This window comes from Eptatretus burgeri, chromosome 17 (assembly GCF_056783735.1).
Source record: "Eptatretus burgeri isolate ZD-2024b chromosome 17, Ebu_testis_v1, whole genome shotgun sequence".
Lineage (NCBI taxonomy): Eukaryota > Metazoa > Chordata > Myxini > Myxiniformes > Myxinidae > Eptatretus > Eptatretus burgeri.
The window spans coordinates 28,629,941-28,656,297 of record NC_140977.1 but is presented as its reverse complement, the minus strand read 5'-3'; the positions used below and the strand labels follow the sequence as shown (position 1 = coordinate 28,656,297).

Sequence of the window (26,357 nt, the reverse complement as noted above, 5' to 3'; positions counted from 1 at the left end):
GATCCGCCTGCGGAGCCCAACACCCAGATTTGGCCTAATCTGATGTACAGGCCAGGCCTGGATTCACATACTGGACCTTGTGAGAAACCATCTGGAACACACCATAGATCTTTCGCTCTTGTGCCGTCGACCTTACAGCGGCTGGACGCACCGACGCTGCATGCGTGAGCGGTGCCGATAGGAGTAAGTCGCCGCCATTTTTGCCACACTGCATGCTCGAGCTGGGCGCTCGAATCCGACGACATTGACTTGTCACGAGCCGCATTCGTGCCTTCGATGCCTTTCCTCTCGTCCATGAGGCACCACCAAGTACTCCGTGTCTTGTATGCATGTTGTCCAGGCCTAAGGCTTATTTTGCTAGGCCCCCTGTGAAACCCATATCTGTAGCTCCCCAGATAAGAGCGGGTTATAGATTAATTATAATGTTATCATGAATGCTTTGCTTGTGTCGTGTTCCCCGATGTTCCCCCAATAAATCTGGCTGATTCATACGAAATTTGCCGCCCTGAATTTATTCGTGTCATGCTGAGGAACAATCACTCAATTTGTATTTAAAACCAAACTGGCTACGGACTGCGGCAGACTTCGCTCGGTCTCTGATCAAACCCAGTCTGGAACCGGGGTGTATATCTCCAACTGGCAAGGCACAGGGGACTTTGGTATCGTGATCTGAGGCGCGTGACCCGAGACCTGTGCCGAACGAGCCGGCGATATAACCCCTGAGACGGTGGTGCTGTTAAGTGCCGCCAAATCTTCAACAGTATAATGACCTTGATTCTAGTCTGTGTTTTGTTCATTTCGATTTCAGGTCCATTAATCCTGATAGGAAAACTATACATTGTATATAAGAAAAATGGCAGTCCATTCATCTATAATAAAAACGAGGCAACAGATTCAATGAGGTAATTAAAGACAAAGGTAATGGATGAAAAAAAAGTAAACTCACAGAAAGAAAAGAGGAAATTTCTCTCACCTGGGAAAGTGTGCTCTGGAGTGAGGGTACAGGTGGGGAAGGCAAACAAATTTGGAGAGCCCTCGCCTTGGGAAAAGGTCCACAAAGAACTCTTACAGCACTCTAAGGAAACACATCATGGTTCATTTTAAAAACCAATAGCCAAGCCTCATGGAATGACCGAAGACGTCCAAATGGTGTCTTGTAATTGGCAACTCAGAATACAATCAAGTGGCTGAAGATTAAATGAGGTTCCCAAATGAGCAAAGTCTATAATCCCCGAACTCTCCAACAAAATAACTACCAACACTTTAACAGGTATCCTAGCTCACACACCAATCCCTTGAACTTAGTAACCAAGATTCAAACGATCACCATCCAAGCAAGAGTGAGGCTTGGGGTTCGGTACGATGTCTTGATGCTCCAGCCTCTCCATCGCAGCAGCAAGCAAAGCAAGAGGTGAGAGGTGAGAGAGAGGAACATCGAAAAAGCAGTTGACAAGACCACTCCGACCACAAGAGTGCGACTGCGATGAGAAAGCCAAAATCTGTGGGGTTTGGGTGATGCAGAGGACACACAGAGCTCATGTAATCATCCATTCTCCATGCAGTATTTGTTTATAGGTTACTTTGAGATGCTTTCCAAGACATTCGGTCAATCTTCCACCATCGTATCGATGTTACTCACATTAGTTTGAAAATCGAAATCGGGGACAAAAATGACAAAATAGAGGATCCTTTCATTTATTTTAAAAACAACGGTGGTTCAAATTTTGACTGACTTTTGTTGATACAAGCATTGTAAAACGTGTAGATTCCATCCATCCATGCTCTGTGCAGAGCCTAAACAGTCACCTGGGCTATTCGACACAATCCTGGACGAGTCACCACTCCAATAAAGGATAACAGCAAGCTGGCACTCATTTTGCCAACCTCAGAAGGATGACAGGCAGAGTCAACCCCACCTGGTATTAATTCAACAGCAGAGTGGGATTTGAACTCAGGATCCTAAGATCACCAACACCACCAACCGAATCATTAAGCCAACACCAGGCATATGTGTACATTAATTATTTTTTAAGGGAAGTTATCTTTGTGCCGGTAACCAGTACCTGTAATTAAGTGGTGCCCGCTGTAGTGTGCATGCTAAAAAACCAAGATAGTGATGTGCAAGATAACCAGGAAAGGGGTGGAAAAGCGAATAACAGATTACATTGAAAAGTAAATTGCACATGTCGTTTTTGTAATCTTCACACAATATTGATACCAACAGAAACATCAGGTCAAATTCGAATCACCTCTCGAAGACAGAAATGATGGCCACTCGAGTGTTGTCAGCTTTTGGGTATTATGAAGTTTATCTCAATGTTTGTTTTAGCTACGCTTGTCCACCCGATATGTTGTGGAGGGACGGAGTGGTGTTACCTGAGTGGAAGTATGTTGTGCAGACGCGGCAGTGCACCCATTGTAACATCCACACCGGTACACAAAGCCCAGAATACGAGGAATGTCATGGCCAGCCACAGCAAGCGATTGGGGGCAACACTGGCCAACGAAAGGTGCTGAGAAGTACAATGGAACACATTGGTGGTAACAGTGGTAATATGACAGAACATTGAAGTCGTCAATCATCCAAAGGTTTTGTGGTGGAATGGTATTCGTGTTAGATTTTTGATTCCTGATGTGAAATGTCATTGTTCGAAAATGGGGTCGGCCATTAGTTTGCAGAAACACTCTTCTGTGATTCCATCATACTTGACAAATGAGGTGGGACTTTTCCTATCAATATCTATATATGTGTGTATATATATATATATATATATATATATATATATATATATATATATATATATATATATATATATATATATATATATACACACATATACATAGTTGAGGACCAGGGGTCGGGGGCAAAGACCACGAGGGGTGAACCACCTGAGGTTCCCATCAGACTCTCGGGAATCACAGGCCGTCACACACGAATAACTTCGTGACGCGGCGGGTCAATAATTGATCGCGAACGCCAGTAACTCGAACACGTGACTTAGGGTCCTCCGAATAATTCATACCGTTTACCTAAAGGTCACATGATCTAATTACCAGAGGACACGCCCTTGGTACGCACTTGCTCAAACCGGATGACCTTACCAGATCAGATGCAGCTGAGCGTAACTGCCAAGCACGTACCAGCTAGGAAAAAGATCGTTGGGGAATAATGTCCCGGCTAGACTCGTGTGCGGACCACACTGGACCAATGGAAGAAAACACCAAAACGAGCTGAGAACATTTCCATATAACACATTTATTTACAATCAAGTGAGGAAAAGTATGTGGCACAGTGAATGGGGATTTATTTTTTATATACAGCAGGGGAGAGCAAGGAATTTGTGGGGTGCGGCAAAAGGCAACTTACAAAAGAGGACACAGAGCAGGATTATGCCGACTATCTTCGACTATCTTACTTAATCTAGAACAGGTGCCATCAAACAAACACACACACACACACACACACACACACACACACACACACACGGAAAGTTTGAGAGCCAAGAGAGAAGTAGAAAGGTGAGGTTGAGCACCCTCAAAATACCTGGCGCACGTGGCCCAGGATGCTTAGGGAGTGGTAGTTGGAAATATACTGGTGTCTACGGTGTGGGAAGTGAGGAGGTGCTATGTAGGCGACGTGAGGGTGTGGTGTTGTGCCACAGGAAAATGGTATTGCGAGACAGTAACGTTCTCCTTTGTGCGTCCACAGAAGACGGGATAGAGGGTGGATGGAGAGAGAGAGAGAGAGAGAGAGAGAGAGAGAGAGAGAGAGAGAGAGAGAGAGAGAGAGAGAGAGAGAGAGAGAGAGAGAGAGAGAGAGAGAGAGAGAGAGAGAGAGAGAGAGAGAGAGAGAGAGAGAGAGAGAGAGAGAGAGACAGAGACAGAGACAGAGACAGAGACAGAGACAGAGACAGAGACAGAGAGAGAGAGAGAGAGAGAGAGAGAGAGAGAGAGAGAGAGAGAGAGAGAGAGAGAGAGAGAGAGAGAGAGAGAGAGAGAGAGAGGTATAGATGCGTGAGAAGAAAGATTCCTAACCTAGCCATGTTAAGGTATCTATGTGTACCGTGTACTTCCGTGGGACATTCCACACGAGTGTTCCCACCTCATGATATGGCGCATTAACCCCTGCCTATTTATTCGCCAGGGCTCGTGGCAACATGCACTATGCACTGGTCAGTCTGGCTGTGCAGGGTGGCGGGATGTCGGAGTATGCCAGTCTCGAAGTATGGTGTTGCCTCGGATCAGCTTCTCAAAGAAGAAGCATACTCTAATGGCTCCACGCTACCCCCCTTTTAGAAGCCCCAGGCAAAGGGTGGGGTGAGGACCGGAGAGCAACGCACTGTGGCCCAAATCCTGCTCCTCTATTGGGCCACAGCAGCCATAGCCAAGCCCCGCCAGGCTCTGGGACTGGAAACTGGTTCAGATATCTATCAGCTTCAGCATGGCTCGGAGCTCCTGACTTGGCATGGGGGCATGCTCCCCGAGCCAGCACCCCGGCCCTGAATGTGCACTGAGTGTAGTCTGTATGTTGGATGGCAGCGGACTTTCTCTGCCACCCACGGGCTCCTTCATGAGCCAAAATGCACACACGGGACCCAAACCAAACTCCTGGATCGCCATTCTCACGACCCCTCCTCATTGTTTTGGGTCTTGCCGTGGTCTGATGACTGGATGAGGGTTGCAACAATTCCGGACGCTCACCCGGGAACAATGTTCCCGGTGAGATGCAGTGGAGCTATTGGCATCTGTTGCAATGTCTAGCATCACACGGCGCTGAGGACAATCTGATGCCATGCGGTGCTCCTCGAAATAGAGTGGCGAATTGAACCGATGCAGAGGTATGAGGGGGTGCGGGAATATTTATCCTGTGTGTGGGAGGCGTTTGTGGTCAAAGTAGTGAGATTTGTTGAGCGAGGTGCATGGTAAGGTGAGGTGCTGGTTGGGAATTGGCACGCATATTTGAATGAAATAATGGCATGCAAATTCCTGGGGCAGGCTGTCATGTGTGCAACGGGGATGGGGATGATCTGAGCCATGAGAGGCATCGTGGTGTACTTATTAACAATTGTCTATTGATTGCCATGTGTGCTTGCATGCTTGTGATGTACTATGACTAAAAGGAAAGGGTGAAGAGTAAGGATCAGAGTTTAAATCGGAGATATTTATTAGACCTAACTACAAGACCCACGCAACGCACTTCATCCCGTTATCCCATTAGACATGATGGGAGGACTAACTACACAAATGCGAATGAAATAACTGCCTGGGGATCACTGCATGTTGGGTGCCATTGCCTTAGAGGCATGCAGTTTTGCAGAACCGCAACTATATATATATATATATATATATATATATATATATATATATATATTTGCAAAAAAAATTTTTTTCCCTTAGGCTGGATTAATTTAATGCAACTATATATATATATATATATATATATATATATATATATATATATATATATATATATATATATATATATATATATCCACAATAAAAGTTGCATTAAATTAATCCAGCCTAAGGGAAAAAAAATTTTTTTGCAAGCGAGTATAAATGGATGAGGTGTGTGTGTGTGTGTGTGTGTTTGTGTGTTTGTGTGTTTGTGTGTTTGTGTGTTTGTGTGTTTGTGTGTTTGTGTGTTTGTGTGTTTGTGTGTTTGTGTGTTTGTGTGTTTGTGTGTTTGTGTGTGTGTGTGTGTGTGTGTGTGTGTGTGTGTGTGTGTGTGTGTGTGTGTGTGTGTGTGTGTGTGTGTGTGTGTGTGTGTGTGTGTGTGTGTGTGTAATGGTTTTCGTAGAGTTGTACTGGAGCTTTCTGATATGAAGTGCGATGCACCGAACCAATCGTCATGACATCCTGAGTTGATTAGGCTAATTAACTACAAAGAACCCGGAAGAATTGCCCATGTTTGAAATGCACGCCATGTTAAGGTGTATGGAGTAGCTGAATATGTCCTTCCACGTGTGGCATTCTCATTAAAAATAATCTATAAGGGAACTCGGTAGAGCGCATACCTCCGCCACGCAATGCCTGAAGTAGTGGAACATATCGGTCCCAATAAATTTTTGAGATATCATGCAATATATCGTTTTTGGCCCCATCTCTCAAGGGTGAAGAAGCACGTAAAAATTATTGCATCCGGATCGGGATTTTCACAGAAATCGAATCAATTCGTCCTTGTCAGACACCCAACCTGTAAACCAAGTTTCGTCCGAATACGTTCATAACTTTTTCAGATATCGTGCTAATATAGTTTTTAGCCCATTCACTCTATGGTGAAAAGAATCACTATCAAATATTATCGGATCCAGATCCAGATTTGGATCTTCACCAAAATCTAATCATTTCGTTCTTGTCACACACCCAATCTCCACCAAATTGTATCCAAATCCATCCACAACTTTTGGAGATATCCTGCTCACAAACAAACAGCCAAACAAAAAGGCACATGGGGTGAAAACAACCTCCTTCCATCTTCGGTGGTGGAGGTAATAACAAAAATTACTCCCATGTGGGAGTGACGGTCATCTCTGCGAGAAATAATACCAGAAGTTCTCAATGTTCAGTTATGACTGAAGACTACTGCGCAGCTCCACGGCGCAGCTCCACGGCGCAGCTCGAACTGCGCAGTTTGGTTAAAGATGACTCGGCATTTTGGCGCGCGCGCACAAAATTATATTTTGAAAATAAATGCCGACGTTTACATTTCAGGTTTGAAACTTTTGCACTTTCGGTGGAAAATGTATAAATATAATATACAAGGTCAGCTGCTATGCAATGACACCATTCACTAACTTTCACCATGCCCAGTGGAGAATATATAGCCTCCTGAAGGTAGGGCAGTTTTTGCAAACTTTGAAGTCATGTGACGCGAAAACGAAAGCGAAATTCGAAAATCCGGCCTGACCAAATTTAGATATTGTCCCATAGATTCATATGCCACAATCAAATTCAAGATTGCTTGAGAAATGTAGGAGGAGATAGATTTTGAAAATCATCATTTTTGCATTTTTTGCCAACTTTGAAGTCACGTGACACGAAAACGAAAGCGAATATCGAAAATCCGGCCCGATCAAAATTTAGATATTGTACCATAGATTCATATGCCACAATCAACTTCAACATCGCTTGAGAAATGGCGGAGGAGATAGAATTTGAAAATCGTCATTTTCGCAACTTCAAAGACCTCGTGACCTTGACCTTGACCTTCGGTGACCTTGAAAGTCATACCATCGTGTACGTCTCATCGAGCTCTATCAGGATCACTAATGACCAGATGTCCCGCTTCAACTTCATTGTGAACGGACGGACGGAAGGATCGAAGGACATCGACACCCATATTATTAGGTCATGTTCGAAGAGATGACCTAAAAACAACGAAAACATTGTAACAAAGCACATATGAATTAATGCTCAAAATATTAACAACAAAAATTGGACCGTGTGTCCTAAAGCTCACCTGGATCAGGAGCAACAGTCACTCAAGCCCCTTCGGCCCCCTCAGACCCCAATTATTTTAATACCGTGAATACATTTTGGAACATCACGGGTGATAAAGGTTGTGGTCAAGTTTCATCAAAAATCGTTTGTCAGTTTGGAGAAGAGAGCAAATACCTATTTTCGCGGGTCAACACTTCCCCCCCCCCAACCCCGTAAAGCCCCTTAATGAGTGCAAATTTTGATGATGTGGTCAATACAATTTGGTACATCACGGGTGAAGGTTGTGGTGAAGTTTCATCGAAATTGTGTGTGCAGTTTTGGAGAAAAGAGCAAGTACCTGAATTTTGGGAGGGGGGGTGGCATCAAACCCCCACCCTGGAGAACCCCTTAATGAGCGCAGATTTTGATGCGGTCAATACACCTTCGTTAAGCATCAGATATGAAGGTTGTAGCCAAGTTTCATAAAAATCGTGTGTTTGGTTCAAGCGATAATGACTGAAGTGTTTACGGACTGATTGACTGACTCAATGACTCACCTACAGACACTGCTTGATCGCATCAGCTCGTTCGACTAAAGTTCAGGTGAGCTAAAATAATTGTTGTATAATTTGGCAATAATAATAAAAACGAACGTATAATCCCCTCCCTGGCCCAAGCACATCTTGGCTTATTGAAAGGCAAACGAATATTCAAGTAGCACAGCAGGTGGGTATGCTACAAGGCCGTGAAGACCGATGAAAATTTTGTCCATCGAACCAACGGGGCCCACTGGTCAGACAAAAAAAAGTGAACCTGGGTGGTGTATAGACAACAGATCACTCATGAAATATTTTTTCTTTGCCGTTATGAAATATATAACCTCCCATTTTGTTTTTCAACCTCTTTCAACCAGCACAAAAATAAAAGGCTACCTTTTTAACTTTTTTTTTTAAATATCATGGTATTTTTACTCGGGGCTTCTCGTGGTTTTAAGTGATCAGTGTCTATTCACCGGAAAGGACCAGAAAAATATCAAAATATTTAATCAGACAAATCTATGAAAGATTTTCCTGATTGCGTAAATTTTAGCAATCCTCTTCGGCTTTGTTACGCAGAAACATCAACTATATCAATGGAATCTAAACGTTTTCTTTCCTAAATAGTTAGCATACCTCTCGACATTTGTTTGAGAAAATTGTGAGTATTTTTCTGCTGGCGCAAGTGAACTATTCTTTTCATAACAATCAAATCCACATTTGGTGCATCTCCTCATGTGTCCTTATCTAATGATCTTATTCTTCATTCAGACAAAGCTGAGTGTGGTGAGAAAGGTGGCACCATTGTTATGGTGTCACTGATACCCAGAGTGTCCCAGGATGTGACATCACTTCCCCCAAGCTCAGTAGCTGTGTTTGTCTCATCTAACAGGTGTGTGTGTCTGTGTGTGTGTGTGTGTGTGTGTGTGTGTGTGTGTGTCTGTGTGTGTGTGTGTGTGTGTGTGTGTGTGTGTGTGTGTCAGCTCTACTACGAGCCTTAGATTCTGAAAATATAAATAAATAACATGTCTCAATAGCTATGCACTCACTGTGAGGTTTTTGAATAACAATATAACTTCAGTGACTGCACTCCAATTTAACAAGCTCAAATGAGCTAAGATCCTCGTCCTCTTAATGATGACGTCATAAAAACGAATACGACGTCATTGTGATGTATCAGGTTTGCGATAAATTATCTGTGGTAATGCCCGGCTTGATTCTTGCAAACAAAATTCAAACGGCTTGCCTAGTTTCGGAGATAATGGTATAGGCGATTTCCATTAGCGGCGATATTATGACGTCAACTTTTTTTTCTAGGAAGGATTTCCAAAATCGGAGATAGTTACTGCCTCCGCGTGGGCTTTCTGCATATACATGGCAAGTTTCACGAAGATCTGATGAAAACTGGGTTGTGAAACAAAAAATGTCAAAAAATAGGAATGACGTCATAAAAAAATGATATGACATCATGGTGATGTATCATATATGCGGTAATTAATCTCTGCTAATGCCCTGTTCAATTCCCGCAAACAGAATTCAAAAAGCTTGCCTAGTTTCAGAGATAATTTTTTAGGCGATTTCCATTAGCGGATATATTTTGACGTCATAACTTTTTTTCTTGTTGGAATTTTCAAAATCGGAGATTGTTACTGTCTGCGCAGGGAATTTTTACATATATACGCCAAGTTTCAGGAAGTTTTGATGAAAAAACTGTAGGCTGTGAAACAAAAAAGTCCACAAGAACAAGATTAAGAACAACAACGTGAGTAAGACTTCGAGATCCTCCACGAGGGTCTAAAAACTGCTCGAGTACCACTTGTGGAATATGGATCACTTGTGGAATGGAAAACTAGTCTTAATCATGATGGTTAGTTTCATACTGCACTGTGTTTCAGCTGACAGGAAGAATAATGAAGGAAATCAATAGAATGTTGATCGAAGTATTCCAACCGCCGTGGCAATGTTCGATTCCCAATACCACGCCTAAACATGGACAACACCCAACAGAAACTCCGCCAATCATGCAATATACACGTCACCATGTCCAACCCGGACATGAACCCAGACATGTTCCTTCCCTAGAAACACAAAAACAAGGACTAAAACACACACACACACAATACCCGATCATGAGTAAATAATAAAAGGAGCAGAGCAGAGCAGACCATCAATGATGTAAATGTTGCTTAAAATTCAACGAAATAAAAAAAACACTCCTCAATTTACCTCTCGCACCAGCACATGACCCGGGAATGAATTGTCGCCTTGGGAATAAAAGTGGACATGTGACGAGGGTCGGGATCTGTTGGCCTGAGGAAGCTCGCTGGGAAGAGAGTGAAACGTCGCCCAAGACAGGATCTGCTCTTGATTGTTTATTACTCGATTAGCAGGGCCTTTTTATTTTAAAAAGTACATAATCCCAACCACTCCAATCTTATGCATCTCTCACTCACACATATACATATATACAGAACGTAGAGAAAGTTTATCCAACCAAGATATTCGAGTTTTGTATTTTTAATTAATTTTCTGAAATATGTAAAATTTGTTTTTCACCTGGAAGTTGCGGCTTACGATGTTTAAATAAAGGTGGTAAAAGTCTGATTTAATGAATTTTAATTCTAGGTTACAAGGCAACAAAAGGTGAAAATTTTGAAAGGCAGTGTCGACTTTCCACAGGCACTGTATACGAGTCTACATATATCCTCATTTGGTGCATCCTTTATTATTTCTTTAAAAAAAAATTAATGATTATTCTTTTGTTATTTAATGAGGAAACACAATCATTTCCGAGGATGGTGTGCACACATCGAACATTGCAGCATACATGATTACATGGCCAAATGATACGAGAAGGATGCTTTTTCACTGTACCTCCAATCTGGGCTTTCACATCATGGTACGGCTTTTGTGACTATTGAGCAATGTCGATTACCAGTCCACACTAATTTGGAAGAACTCACCCTGATGTGTCTGAGTTTTAATTCCAGGAAGTGGAAGGCAGAAGAAAGAAGTGAAAACATGAGGGCTGGAATGCCAGAATCAGGCCATGTCCCCAACATTGTTGACACTGCAGCTCACGGGCTGGGATGAGGACAGAAAGTAGTTTTAATTAATAACTGTGGGTATTTCCTTAAACTGTGTTTAGCACAGGTTAAAGGTGCAACATCAATGGTATTATCGACAATGTTCTCCAACTTCAGGTCACCGACTCCCTACAGGCCTACAGCATTGTATCAAGTGAAACGAGTCGGGCAAATGTTGATGCAACATTGAGCAAAATTACTTCATCCTTATTATGTTAAATTTAATTCGCTAAATGGTTTTAAAGTTTTCTTCTGCCAAAAAGAAGCAATTTAAGGAAGTTCTTGACTGCACAATCACTGTACAGGTTAACCAGAAATGTGTCATGAATACAACAAAGAATGTAAAGATCACAATAACGATTACAATGTCTCACAAGAGTCAGGATAATAATAACATGGATTTGTACGGCTCACATTCAAAGATTAATCCAACTCAAAAATCGAGTACAATTTATGATTAATATTGTCGCAGTGACGGATTTGCTGCCACGGACCCGTCGCGCTAAAGAAATGAGTTTCACGAATGGCCAAATTAAAGGGACTCACACTTGAGCGGGTTCCGTGGCTTCCCCCTGTCGGTATCCAAATCCCTCTAAGTCTTGTAAAGAAAAAGTTTAGCAAACTATTTATTCCCCAGAAATTAACCAAAGCAGGCCTAAACCATTTGGGTACACATGAGATAATGGTGAGTATCGAGCGACACGTGAAGTTAAGGAATAACAGTTTATTGAAAAGAGACACAGGAGGACAAAAACGGAATCCCGAGACAAAAGGCAGACAAAACCATGAATAAAAATAAATAAATAAACACACACTTAACAAACCAAAATGCACTTAATACAAGAAAGAACCTGTGGCGTCACTTGCACTCTTCCACCCAAGCACAAAGGAGAGAAACCAGGCCAGGTCTCCAAAACGAAGCTTGGGGAAGGACTACAAGGTGGCACAGGTCAAATATACCACCCTCTTATGGCATACATAAGAACAGGGCAACTTCACGATAATGGGTCCCTATTTACAAAAATATGTTCTAGCCTACGTGAACACACAGACCATGCCAACTTAACATGCTAGGTGATGTGTACCCCCCTCAAACGTAACAATATGATTGTTCAAATAATTAAAAAAACTATCAAGTGTTGCAGCAAATAGAGAGAGGAAACAATTCCTTTCACTGTAATTGTGTGAGTGTACTTCCCTATGTTAAGGACCAAATTGTGTTACCCTGAGGCCCTCTGCTGGGGAATCATAAATTAATCATAATGGGATGACAATAGCTTGAAAGGTCGTACCCTCATCTTTGAGTTGTTAAGTTGGGATTTGATTACTGACTTGCCTGTAAACTGTTGGATTGGACAGCAAAAGATAGGACATTGTATCAGTCTACTCTCCCTCGGATAGACATCAAGCTGGAGGACCGGTGTAGCAGCATTGATTGGTGGACGTCAAAGATCACACCGTGTCTTTCACAAAGAAAGTGTTTATAGCCAACACCCTGACCAAATTAAAACTTCTTGCCTCCACTACAACCAGGAAGTCAAAGGCAAACCACCTCGTATAATCCATGCTTCTGGGCTGCTTTGGCAGCACAACACCACAGAATGATGATATTGTTACGGGCCGGGGGGTCGGCCACCAACCGACCGCTCTGAATGGAGCCGCAAGTCGAGTTGGCCCGACCGATCACCCGGAATATAGATCGCCGCCCGGATAACTCCGAGCGACGGGTCCTTGTACAAGAACCGAAATACGCCAATCGGCAGATCACGTGGGGTAGGGTCGATTGCCAATCTTCAATGTACCTAAATACCCACGTGATCCAACTACCGGGGTATTCCACCCTCGACGGAACTCATACGGAACAAACCGCTGAGGCGAGCTTGTCCGTGCGCGATTCCGAGCGGCGTAATCGCCGACAACAGTCGGACCAAATGTCCCCCTATTATGGCAAACCAACGGCTTTCCAACTCCCAACACACAAAATGTTCAGTCAATGAGGGAATGGACGCAACGAGCAGGTTTATACTCACACAAGGACATTTATTATAATGAAACACGTATGCAATTAAATAAGGCAAAACACGTATGCAATTATACAAGCAACAAAAGCACGACAAAAGAACTACAACCGTCTACTTATTATGTACAGTCATTTACACTAAACAGCAGTTCCTATTTATTAGACGGGTCCACGGACACACGTACGCACACACACGCACACAAGAAATGGTGGCCGAGGCCTTTAATCACGCGCTACAGCTCGGGGGACAGGTGAGCTGAAACTCAGAGCCTATCTCGAACCTCTCCACCTCATGTGGTCTTCAACTTGTCCGGTCCAGGCTCCAGCAAGAGCGAGCTGGATCCAAATCGCCGTGAGCCACGATCCTTCCCAAGCTCCCGCGAATCCTCCCGCGCTTCTCAACACGTGCCGCTGAGAAGAAGAAGAAGAAGAGGAAGAAGCCTCCACTCACAGCTCGAGCCAAACAACTGGCTCAAGTTCCTTCCAAAATAAAGCAGCAGCCGAAGCTCACTGAGCCAGCCGAAGCAAAAGCTTCCGAAGGCCTCAAGCCAAGCAGGACCCGACGGCTGAACGACTGCTCTCTCTGAAGCAAAAAGGCTTACTCCTCCCACGGGACTCAGCACACGAACTCTGCACACGGGACTCAGAACGGGACTCTTCACGAACTCTGCCACAGGACTCCCACGAACTCTTTACATGGGACTTTCACGAACTCAGCCCAACCACGGGACTCCCACGAACTCAGCCCATGAACTCAGCCCTACCACAGGACTCCCACACGAACAAAGAAAGGATCTCCTCTTATCCTTCCCACCCCCTCCCCCACACCCGGCGTGACTCAAGCCCTCGTGATCCACCCCCTGCTCAACCACGGGTGGGAGGGAGTTGTTGCCGTCACGGGATGGCAGGGTTATTCTTCCTCTTTGCAGAAGAGGGGGAGGGACGTCTCCAATGTTTCGTTCCCCAACTATTAAATCGATCCGCAGCGCATCCAATCGATCTCTGAACATTTAAACCATGAAAGGTGAGCTATCTCGGGAACATGCACTTATCGACATAGCTGACTAAGGGAACCTGTATGTTGTGTGCAATTGAATTCCAAATTCGTAACACTACCCCCTCCCCTTTTTACAGACTCGTCCCGAGTCTTCAAATTTTCGTGTGACCAGCATGTGTAAGTTTTCCCCTAGTACGTTCTACCTTCGGATCCCTGAGTGCGACATTTCTTTAAACGCGTCCCAAAAATAAATAACCTAATGCGCTGCGTAACTAACTAACAAACTCTCAGACTCATTCGGACAACTTAACTAAAATTGCCGGCGCTAAAACAAACATGCAGGCGAGGGTTCACGTATTTACAATTTTCACTCAACTTAACCTTAACTTATAAATTTACACTAAACCATGGCCCAGGACTTGTAATCTGTGAAAGGGGAAAGGGGAAAGGGGAAAGGCAAAAGTCGTTGCAGTCTTTGGTGCAGGGGAATGGATGGAGATGGTCGCAAAACAAATGGACATGATGGATGCACGGGCTGCCTGCAGGGCAGTCCTTGCAAAACTGGATGTTCCTGGCGCACAGGGTGATGGATGAACACAGGGGCAAACGCAAACAAGGGCTCGCAGGCATGGGGTCATGGCAGAGGCAGGCAAACGAGGCATGGCAAGGCAAGTCCATGCAGAATAGGCGGCTGCAACACAACAGGCCGACAAGTGCAGCAGGTCGGCCTCTGGTGTGGTTTCATCAGGTTTGGAGTGAGTGCGGTAGTGCCGGCCGCTTTGCAGGCGGGCTCAGACCTTGCCTACTGTCTCCCCCCCCCCCCACTCTATCGCCTTTGCCTGTCTCTGTCCATACCCGCTCCCTTAATTTGCCACAAAACAACAAAATTTAGCTCCTCTTTATTTTTATTATTTTTATTTCCCTTTTACAATTGTCTCCCTAACCCCCTTTATCATCATTGTCCAGCTAACCTATCCTGTCAACCTCGCCTTCTCCCAACCCCTACGTTCCCTCTCTGGAGGGGAATAAAGGAGAGCTAGCGTTCTGTCTTGAGGCCCAAATTAAGCCTCAGAATGGCCTCCTCAGAGTTCAGTGATCTACCAAGGTGAGTCCAGCGGCCTACAATGAGTGAAGGGATGGATGGTGCGAAGGGGTACATCTCCTATCTACCCTAACATTCATTAACCTGAAACTACCCCGGGGCTTTCCAAAAACGCCTCACAGTTGAAAACTATCGGTTCTACAAAGCATGATTCCCGTCGCCTGTGTTGGTGTCCATTATAAATTTGGGCCTTGCCCTCAAAAATTTTCATACGTGTCCTCACACAATTTCCTGGCTAGGCAGCGTGGCTCAACTGGCAGGAACTCCCCCTCTGCCGAACTCTAACCATGGCACCCCCAGGCCCGCAGGCTGCCTCCGAGCCTAGCTGCTCCCTACAATGCGGGGGGTAGCCCTCTCTGGCATTGCCCCCATCCAATGCCCACGTGGCGTGTTAATGCCCTGGGACCCTTTCAGAGGGTCGCCCGTGCCCACTACACTGCTCCCGTGGCATTCTGGTGCTATGGGACCTGTTTCCGATGGGTCGCCCGTGCCTACTACACTATCCCGGCCCCTCTTGGGCCCTTGGCCTACTCTGGCCGACTATTCCAGTGCCCAGGGTGCCCACTAAACAAATACTCAACTTTCCACATCCACGCTCCCAGCCGGTCCATGAACTCTTGCACCCCTCCAAATGGGTTTCGTGCCTTCTCTCGACACCAACAACAAAACGACCTCCTGTTAGTAAATTTGAAGAACCCACTAGCTAACATTAAACTGACCCCGGGGTCACTTGGGTGGGAATCACTCCTCCCCCCAACCAGTCATTCGCAACATGCATACCACATTCGCTCCACTCGCACACTTGGGCCCACTGTCCTACACTCATTCCTCACACACTTTCCATTTCGCAACTCACACCAACACTCCACACTGCCATCCTTCTAACTAAATCCCCTGACTAACTCGTGCTCCCTCTCATCCCTTAAAACTCATGCATGTTCCATTTACTCTACGTAGCTAAGCTACGTCTCCACTACACATTTCCAGTCTGTCCGTTTCTCCAAAAATCCAAAAATTCCATTTCCTAAATCTAAACCAAAATCCCTCCAACTAATCCATTCCACGGGCTCCATGAGGTACAACCCATGTCGCCATGAAGTCGGTCCACTAACTCTAACCCATCCTCCTAACTAGTACTTCCTGTGCCCCCAAACAAGGGGGTCTTCCACCCCTTGCCTGGTAATCCTGTTCACCCGAAGCGAGGGATGCTTTTCTCAACTTTTTTTTCCATAATGGCACCACCAGCACGGCAGTTCACAGCCGCGCTCTTTTTCCGTGATGTCATGGTAGCTGCTTGCACCCCGCGCACCTCGTCCCTCTTGGATGGTACCAGCAGGAATTCCCTTCTGCCAGATTCCAAACACACGTGCAGCCATGACGTCACTCTGTGCATCTCAAAGCAAGCCCCGCGTTTCGAGGGGTTCCCCACGCGAACACATGTGCTCTGCTCGTCGGAGCTTTACAAACATGCTCGCGTGGAGAACCCATCCGGTCCAAATTCCGAATCCAGCCAAGCTTCTGTCCATCTGCGGGATCGGTTAACATCCATCGCTAGCGTTTCCGGACCGGGTTTCACCTGCGCAGCCGCACACGTGGCGGCCTTGTGCGTAGCACTGCACGGACCCCGCGCTCGCTGCTGTGCAAACCCAGCACGGTGCTCAAAATAGCTGCGGCCGCTACTCGGCCCTTGTCCTTCATCTGGTCCCATCGTCGTCACCGTTCAACGCACACACTCCTGCGTGCCACGACGCTCATACACTCCACCATGGCACTCGGACACGGGGATGCGGTTGCATTCTCCCGCATACCGACTGTCATCTCCCTCACGTACAGCGACCTCACACACGCTGTCTCACTCACACACACCATACTACTCACACACGCGGTTCCTGTCACACACGGTGACAGGAATCCAACAGGGAGGGGGTTTCATCCACACACGGTGCTTCATCCACACCATGCGTGCTGGAAAGCACGCATTTCGGCACACTCGCAAACACACATTTCGACACCACACACACCGGAACAACAACGCTGGGAATTAGCACCACCTCAAGGGGTCCCGGGGTTTCCATAACCCCCAAGCTCCGCGTGCACCCATTCACAGCACTCGCCCCCTTTACCTCGCAAGGCTCGACCGGACTCTCCTCGTCGCGATCCGCCTCAAGGGGGCACAGTCCCTCACCTCGTTCCTGAAGGAGGCTATCCTGCTGCTCGCACCGGGTCACAAAACACTCCCCCAGCTCAACCCCATTGTCCCTCACTATCCCTACCTGTGTGTGCTCGTCAATTACCTGGAGTTTCTCCTCTACTTGCTTTATCTCAGTCACCTCGTTTATTATTTCCGTTTCTTCCTGGCTTTTCGTCTCTGTTTCCTGTTCTATTCCCCGTGGCTCTGGTGTTCCTTCCTTTGTCTCCTGCGTCTCCGTGCATTTCTCAGTCACCTCCACGTGTCTCGTCCTGTATGTCTCAGTCACCTCATTTAATTTTTCCTTCTGTGTCACCGTCACCTGCACGAGTCTCGCCCAACGCGTCTCCCGAATCATTTTGTCCTCCACCGTGGGGCCGACACAATCCACACTCTCCCTCAGCTCGCTCGCTGGTTCGGTGCCTCTGTCATGTGGCGCCGCCATTTTGCACTCCACTGCCCGTATCTCGCCACGTGCAGGCGCCATTATGCCTCTTATGCCCAGACTTACTGCCTTTTGCCCTTCCTGGAGGTCCAGCCCATGCTCTGCATTTCACCCTGCATTTCTTTTGCATTTCCATCCATTTTTGCCAGCAATATTTCTAATAGCTGGCCCATGTCAGGTGGCCCCGTGGCAGTCGCTTCGCCATTACCGGGCGCGGATCTGACGGGGACTGAGGAGGGATTTTGACGGAGGAGGGGAGGGGGGTGTCATGCAAAGCGGCTCCCGCCGCTGCGCCCATTGCGGACTCTGCATTTATTTGCAGGGAATTGTCAACCTGCATAATGGGAGTGTCCTGCATGGTCATTTCGTCCTGAGCCATAGATTCTATCATTTCCAAATCCATTCCTAATCCCTCCTGCCCCTGCTCGCCTTGGCTGAACATTTTGCGTGCTGGGAATAAAATTTATAACTCTCGTAATTTGGCGACACGGGGGGCAGGGGGGGTTGCTCCGTATACCCCTGATCTGACTCCGTGAATTTTGCTACGGAGGCGGAGGGGCCGAATCGCACTCCTGACAACCAATTGTTACGGGCCGGGAGGTCAGCCGCCAACCGACCGCTCTGAACGGAGCCGCAAGTCGAGTCGGCCCGACCGATTGCCCGGAATATAGATCGCCGCCCGGATAACTCCGAGCGACGGGTCCTTGTACAAGAACCGAAATACGCCAATCGGCAGATCACGTGGGGTAGGGTCGATTGCCAATCTTCAATGGACCTAACTACCCACGTGATCCAACTACCGGGGTATTCCACCCTCGACGGAACTCGTACGGAACAAACCGCCGAGGCGAGCCTGTCCATGCGCGATTCCGAGCGGCGTAATCGCCGAGAACCGTCGGTCCAAATGTCCCCCTATTACGGCACACCAACGGCTTTCCAACTCCCAACACACGAAATGTTCAGTCAATGAGGGAATGGACGCAACGAGCAGGTTTACATTCACACAAGGACATTTATTATAATGAAACACGTATGCAATTAAATAAGGCAAAACACGTATGCAATTATACAAGCAACAAAAGCACGACAAAAGAAGTATGACCGTCTACTTATTATGTAAAGTCATTTACACTTAACAGCAGTTCCTACTTATTAGACGGGCCCACGGATACACGTACGCACGCGCACACACACACACACACACACACACACACACACACACACACACACACACACACACACACACACACACACACACACACACACACACACACACACACACACGAAACGGTGGCTGAGGCCTTTAATCACGAGATCCAGCTTGGAGGACAGGTGAGCTGAAACTCAGAGCCTAACTCAAACCTTTCCACCTCGTGTGGTCTTCAACTTGTCCGGTCCCGGGCTCCAGCAAGAGCGAGCTGGATCCAATCGCCGCGATCCTTCCCGAGCTCCCGCGAATCCTCCCGCACTTCTCAACACGTGGCGGTGAGACGAGGCGCCGATCCTTCCTGTCGATCGTCGCTTCCCCGAGGATCCAACTCCAAGAAGAGGCCGATGCGTCGCACCAAGCCGGGAAACAAAATGGAGAACGAAAAGCTCCACGAACCAAGAAGGAGAGGAAGAAGAGGAAGAAGCCTCCACTCGCAGCTCGAGCCGAACAACCGGCTCAATCAAGTTCCTTCCAAAACAAAGCAGCAGCCGAAGCTCACTGAGCCAGCCGAAGCAAAAAGCTTCCGAAGGCCTCAAGCCAAGCAAGCCAAGCAGGACCCGACAGCTGAATGATTGCTCTCTCCGAAGCAAAAAAGCTTACTCCTCCCACAGGACTCAGCACACGAACTCTGCACACGGGACTCAGAACGGGACTCTTCACTAACTCAGCCCTACCACGGGACTCCCACACGGACAAAGAAAGGGTCTCCTCTTTGTCCTTCCCACCCCCTCCCCCACACCCAGCGTGACTCATGCCCTCGTGATCCACCCCCCCCCCCCCGCTCAACCACGGGTGGGAGGGAGTTGTTGACGTCACGGGATGGCAGGGTTCTTCTTCCTCTTTGCAGAAGAGGGGGAGGGACATCTCTATTGTTCGTTCCCTAACTATTAAATCGATCCGCAGCGCATCTAATCGATCTCTGAACATTTAAACAATGGAAGGTGAGCTATCTAGGGAACATGCATTATCGACATAGCTGACCAAGGGAATCTGTATGTTGTGTGCAATTGAATGCCAAATTCGTAACAATATGATTCAATCAGTTGAACTCTTTTAAAGTATAAACTACTTTTTTTTTAAAAACAATTCCTCTTTAGCAATATCAAAATATTTCAATTTGTCTTCAACATAAATCAGGAGGAAATTCCGAATACAGAACATTCCTGTAACACCTGGAGGATATGGTCTTCATGAAATTCAGAAGTACGTGGTGTTTCAATATACAATATGCCTGGTGTTGGCTTCATGGTTAGGGTGGTGGGCTTGGGATCTTAGGGTCTTGAGTTAAAATCCCACTCGGCTGTTGAATTGATACCAAGTCGGGTTTACTCTGCCTGACGTCCTCCTGAGGTCAGCAAAAATTATTGCCAGCTTGCTAGTATCCTGTGTCTGAGTGGCGACCTGTCCAGGATTGTGTCCAATTGGCAAGGACACTGCTTAGGCAGCACCAACGCTCTACACAGAGTATGGTCCCAATGGATGGATGGATATATAATTATATACACAAACATAGTTGGTTGGCAGGATCATCGAGATGTTTGCATTGTGTAGCCTGGGTTTGAATGCCAATCCAGCAATAAACTGTCATCCTGGTATTTGACATTCAGCACGAGGCATCAACGTACATATGCTGTCCCTCAGATGGATGCTAAACTCAGCCTCCTGTCCACCAACCTTTGTGGAAGTTAAATATCTCCTTGTGTTCTTTGTGTAAGAGGAAGCAAGTTATTTTCAGCAGCCTGATGAAATTACAAATTCCTGCTAAAATCACCTTTTCTCAAACCTCAGGCCTGGCCACCTGGTTCGTGAAAGATTTGGGTCCAAAACGGTAACTGGCCAACAACCACACGATAAGATACATTAAAGGAGTGGTAGTGGTGGTAGTAGTCGTAGTCGTAGTATGAGTAGTAGTGTAGTCATAGTCACATGAATATACACTTGCTCAAAATAGGTTCCACAAATGAGATACAAGTCGACTATGGTACGTCAACACAATATATTGCGATGGTTGTCAAACCCTGGAGAAAAACGAAGCACCAACACATTGAATAAAGATAGTTATGTTTTCGTATAATGAAGCACTAACACATAGAATAAAGATAGTTATGTTTTTGTATTACGAAGCACCAACACATTGAACAAAGATAGTTATGTTTTCGTATTACGAAGCACCGACACATATGATTAAGATAGTTATGTTTTCGTATAACGAAGCACCAACACATTGAATAAAGACAGTTATGTTTTCTTATAATGAAGCACTAACACATAGGATTAAGATAGTTATGTTTTCGTATAATGAAGCACTAACACATTGAATAAAGATAGTTATGTTTTCGTATAACGAAGCACCAACACATAGGATTAAGATAGTTATGTTTTCATATAACGAAGCACCAACACATAGAATAAAGATAGTTATGTTTTCATATAACGAAGCACTAACACATTGAATAAAGATAGTTATGTTTTCGTATAACGAAGCACCAACACATTGAATAAAGATAGTTATGTTTTCAAATAATGAAGCACTAACACATAGGATTGAGATAGTTATGTTTTCATATAACGAAGCACCAACACATTGAATAAAGATAGTTATGTTTTCGTATAATGAAGCACCAACACATTGAATAAAGATAGTTATGTTTTCGTATAACGAAGCACCAACATATTGAATAAAGATAGTTATGTTTTCGTATAATGAAGCACCAACACATAGGATTAAGATAGTTATGTTTTCATATAACGAAGCACCAACACATTGAATAAAGATAGTTATGTTTTCGTATAATGAAGCACCAACACATTGAATAAAGATAGTTATGTTTTCGTATTACGAAGCACCAACACATAGAATAAAGATAGTTATGTTTTCGTATTACGAAGCACCAACACATAGAATAAAGATAGTTATGTTTTCGTATTACGAAGCACTAACACATTGAATAAAGATAGTTATGTTTTCATATAACGAAGCACCAACACATTGAATAAAGATAGTTATGTTTTCGTATAATGAAGCACCAACACATTGAATAAAGATAGTTATGTTTTCGTATTACGAAGCACCAACACATAGAATAAAGATAGTTATGTTTTCGTATTACGAAGCACCAACACATAGAATAAAGATAGTTATGTTTTCGTATTACGAAGCACTAACACATTGAATAAAGATAGTTATGTTTTCATATAACGAAGCACCAACACATTGAATAAAGATAGTTATGTTTTCGTATAACGAAGCACCAACACATAGGATTAAGATAGTTATGTTTTCATATAACGAAGCACCAACACATAGAATAAAGATAGTTATGTTTTCATATAACGAAGCACTAACACATTGAATAAAGATAGTTATGTTTTCGTATAACGAAGCACCAACACATTGAATAAAGATAGTTATGTTTTCAAATAATGAAGCACTAACACATAGGATTAAGATAGTTATGTTTTCATATAACGAAGCACCAACACATAGAATAAAGATAGTTATGTTTTCGTATAACGAAGCACCAACACAATGAATAAAGATAGTTAAGTTTTCGTATAATGAAGCACCAAAACATTGAATAAAGATAGTTAAGTTTTCGTATAATGAAGCACCAAAACATTGAATAAAGATAGTTATGTTTTCGTATAATGAAGCACTAACACATAGAATAAAGATAGTTAATTTTTCGTAAAACGAAGCACCAACACATATGATTAAGCTAGTTATGTTTTCGTATAATGAAGCACGAACACATAGGATTAAGATAGTTATGTTTTCGTACAATGAAGCACCAACACAGATGATTAAGATAGTTATGTTTTTGTATAACGAAGCACCAACATATAGGATTAAGATAGTTATGTTTTCGTACAACGAAGCACTAACACATATGATTAAGCTAGTTAGGTTTTTGTATCATGAAGCACCAACACATATGATTAAGCTAGTTATGTTTTCGTATAATGAACTACAAACACATAGGATTAAGATAGTTATGTTTTCGTGCAACGAAGCACCAACACATATGATTAAGCTAGTTATGTTTTCGTAAAATGAAGCACCAACACATATGATTAAGATAGTTATGTTTTCGTACAACAAAGCACCAACACATATGATTAAGATAGTTATGTTTTCGTATAACGAAGCACCAACATATAGGATTAAGATGGTTATGTTTTCGTACAATGAAGCACCAACAAATAGGATTAAGCGAGTTAGGTTTTGTATAACGAAGCACCAACACATAGGATTAAGATAGTTATGTTTTCGTACAACGAAGCACCAACACATATGATTCAGCTCGTTAGGTTTTTGTATAACGAAGCACCAACACATAGGATTAAGATAGTTATGTTTTTGTATAACGAAGCACCAACACATAGGATTAAGATAGTTATGTTTTTGTATAATGAAGCACCAACACATAGGATTAAGATAGTTATGTTTTGTACAACGAAGCACCAATACATAGGATTAAGATAGTTATGTTTTTGTATAATGAAGCACCAATACATAGGATTAAGATAGTTATGTTTTTGTATCATGAAGCACCAACACATATGATTAAGCAAGTTATGTTTTCGTATAACGAAGCACCAACACATAGGATTAAGATAGTTATGTTTTTGTATAATGAAGCACCAACACATATGATTAAGATAGTTAGGTTTTTGTATAATGAAGCACCAACACATAGGATTATGATAGTTATGTTTTTGTATCATGAAGCACCAACACATAGGATTAAGATAGTTATGTTTTTGTATAATGAAGCACCAACACATAGGATTAAGATAGTTATGTTTTTGTATCATGAAGCACCAACACATATGCTTAAGCTAGTTATGTTTTCGTATCATGAAGCACCAACACATATGATTAAGATAGTTATGTTTTCGTAAAACGAAGCACCAACACATATGATTAGCTAGTTAGGTTTTTGTATAATGAAGCACCAACACATATGATTAAGCTAGTTATGTTTTCGTATAATGAAGCACGAACACATAGGATTAAGCTAGTTATGTTTTCGTATAATGAAGCACGAACACATAGGATTAAGATAGTTATGTTTTCGTATAATGAAGCACGAACACATGGGATTAAGCTAGTTATGTTTTCGTATAATGAAGCATGAACACATAGGATTAAGATAGTTATGTTTTCGTGCAACGAAGCACCAAGACATAGGATTAAGATAGTTATGTTTTCGTATAATGAAGCACCAACACATATGATTAAGATAGTTATGTTTTCGTACAACGAAGCACCAACACATATGATTAAGATAGTTATGTTTTCGTACAACGAAGCACCAACACATATGATTCAGCTCGTTAGGTTTTTGTATAACGAAGCACCAACACATAGGATTAAGCTAGTTATGTTTTGTACAACGAAGCACCAACACATATGATAAAGCTCGTTAGGTTTTTATATCATGAAGCACCAACACATATGATTAAGATAGTTATGTTTTTATATAATGAAGCACCAACACATATGATTAAGCAAGTTATGTTTTCATATAACAAAGCAGCAACACATAGGATTAAGCTAGTTATGTTTTCATATAATGAAGCACCAACACATAGGATTAAGATAGTTATGTTTTTGTATAACGAAGCACCAACACATAGGATTAAGATAGTTATGTTTTTGTATCATGAAGCACCAACACATATGATTAAGCAAGTTATGTTTTCGTATAACGAAGCACCAACACATAGGATTAAGCTAGTTATGTTTTCATATAATGAAGCACCAACACATAGGATTAAGATAGTTATGTTTTTGTATAATGAAGCACCAACACATAGGATTAAGATAGTTATGTTTTTGTATAATGAAGCACCAACACATATGATTAAGATAGTTAGGTTTTTGTATAATGAAGCACCAACACATAGGATTAAGATAGTTACGTTTTTGTATCATGAAGCACCAACACATATGATTAAGATAGTTATGTTTTTGTATAACGAAGCACCAACACATAGGATTAAGATAGTTATGTTTTTGTATAACGAAGCACCAACACATATGATTAAGATAGTTAGGTTTTTGTATAACGAAGCACCAACACATAGGATTAAGATAGTTATGTTTTTGTATAACGAAGCACCAACACATAGGATTAAGATAGTTATGTTTTTGTATAACGAAGCACCAACACATAGGATTAAGATTGTTATGTTTTTGTATAACGAAGCACCAACACATAGGATTAAGATAGTTATGTTTTGTACAACGAAGCACCAACACATATAATAAAGCTCGTTAGGTTTTTGTATCATGAAGCACCAACACATATGATTAAGATAGTTATGTTTTGTACAACGAAGCACCAACACATAGGATTAAGATAGTTATGTTTTTGTATCATGAAGCACCAACACATACGATTAAGCAAGTTATGTTTTCGTATAACGAAGCACCAACACATAGGATTAAGCTAGTTATGTTTTCATATAATGAAGCACCAACACATAGGATTAAGATAGTTATGTTTTTGTATAATGAAGCACCAACACATATGATTAAGATAGTTAGGTTTTTGTATAATGAAGCACCAACACATAGGATTAAGATAGTTACATTTTTGTATCATGAAGCACCAACACATATGATTAAGATAGTTATGTTTTTGTATAACGAAGCACCAACACATAGGATTAAGATAGTTATGTTTTTGTATAACGAAGCACCAACACATATGATTAAGATAGTTATGTTTTTGTATAACGAAGCACCAACACATAGGATTAAGATAGTTATGTTTTGTACAACGAAGCACCAACACATATAATAAAGCTCGTTAGGTTTTTGTATCATGAAGCACCAACACATATGATTAAGATAGTTATGTTTTGTACAACGAAGCACCAACACATAGGATTAAGATAGTTATGTTTTTGTATCATGAAGCACCAACACATATGATTAAGCAAGTTATGTTTTCGTATAACGAAGCACCAACACATAGGATTAAGCTAGTTATGTTTTCATATAATGAAGCACCAACACATAGGATTAAGATAGTTATGTTTTTGTATAATGAAGCACCAACACATATGATTAAGATAGTTAGGTTTTTGTATAATGAAGCACCAACACATAGGATTAAGATAGTTACATTTTTGTATCATGAAGCACCAACACATATGATTAAGATAGTTATGTTTTTGTATAACGAAGCACCAACACATAGGATTAAGATAGTTATGTTTTTGTATAACGAAGCACCAACACATATGATTAAGATAGTTAGGTTTTTGTATAACGAAGCACCAACACATAGGATTAAGATAGTTATGTTTTTGTATAACGAAGCACCAACACATAGGA

The 26,357-nt window shown here is 43.2% G+C and overlaps 1 protein-coding gene across 12 annotated transcripts in view; it reads right to left on the bottom strand.

Moving 5' to 3' along the window:
* The window catches only part of LOC147009633 (carnitine O-palmitoyltransferase 1, liver isoform-like), a 170,323-nt gene that overhangs the window by 116,849 nt on the left and 27,117 nt on the right, over nucleotides 1-26,357 (bottom strand). For 11 of the 12 annotated variants that reach the window (XR_015053089.1, XM_085863345.1, XM_085863351.1 and 8 more), the window contains 4 exons: nucleotides 10,922-11,042; nucleotides 2,377-2,513; nucleotides 1,328-1,499; nucleotides 974-1,075 (listed from right to left, as the gene is read on the bottom strand). Coding sequence is in view for 11 of the 12 variants with exons in the window: in XM_085863345.1 (XP_085719471.1) it covers nucleotides 974-1,075; nucleotides 1,328-1,499; nucleotides 2,377-2,513; nucleotides 10,922-11,020 (510 nt within the window). In the remaining variant the exon portion in view is untranslated. The remainder of the gene's footprint in view (nucleotides 1-973; nucleotides 1,076-1,327; nucleotides 1,500-2,376; nucleotides 2,514-10,921; nucleotides 11,043-26,357) is intronic. The other variant, XM_085863350.1, reaches the window with a different exon arrangement.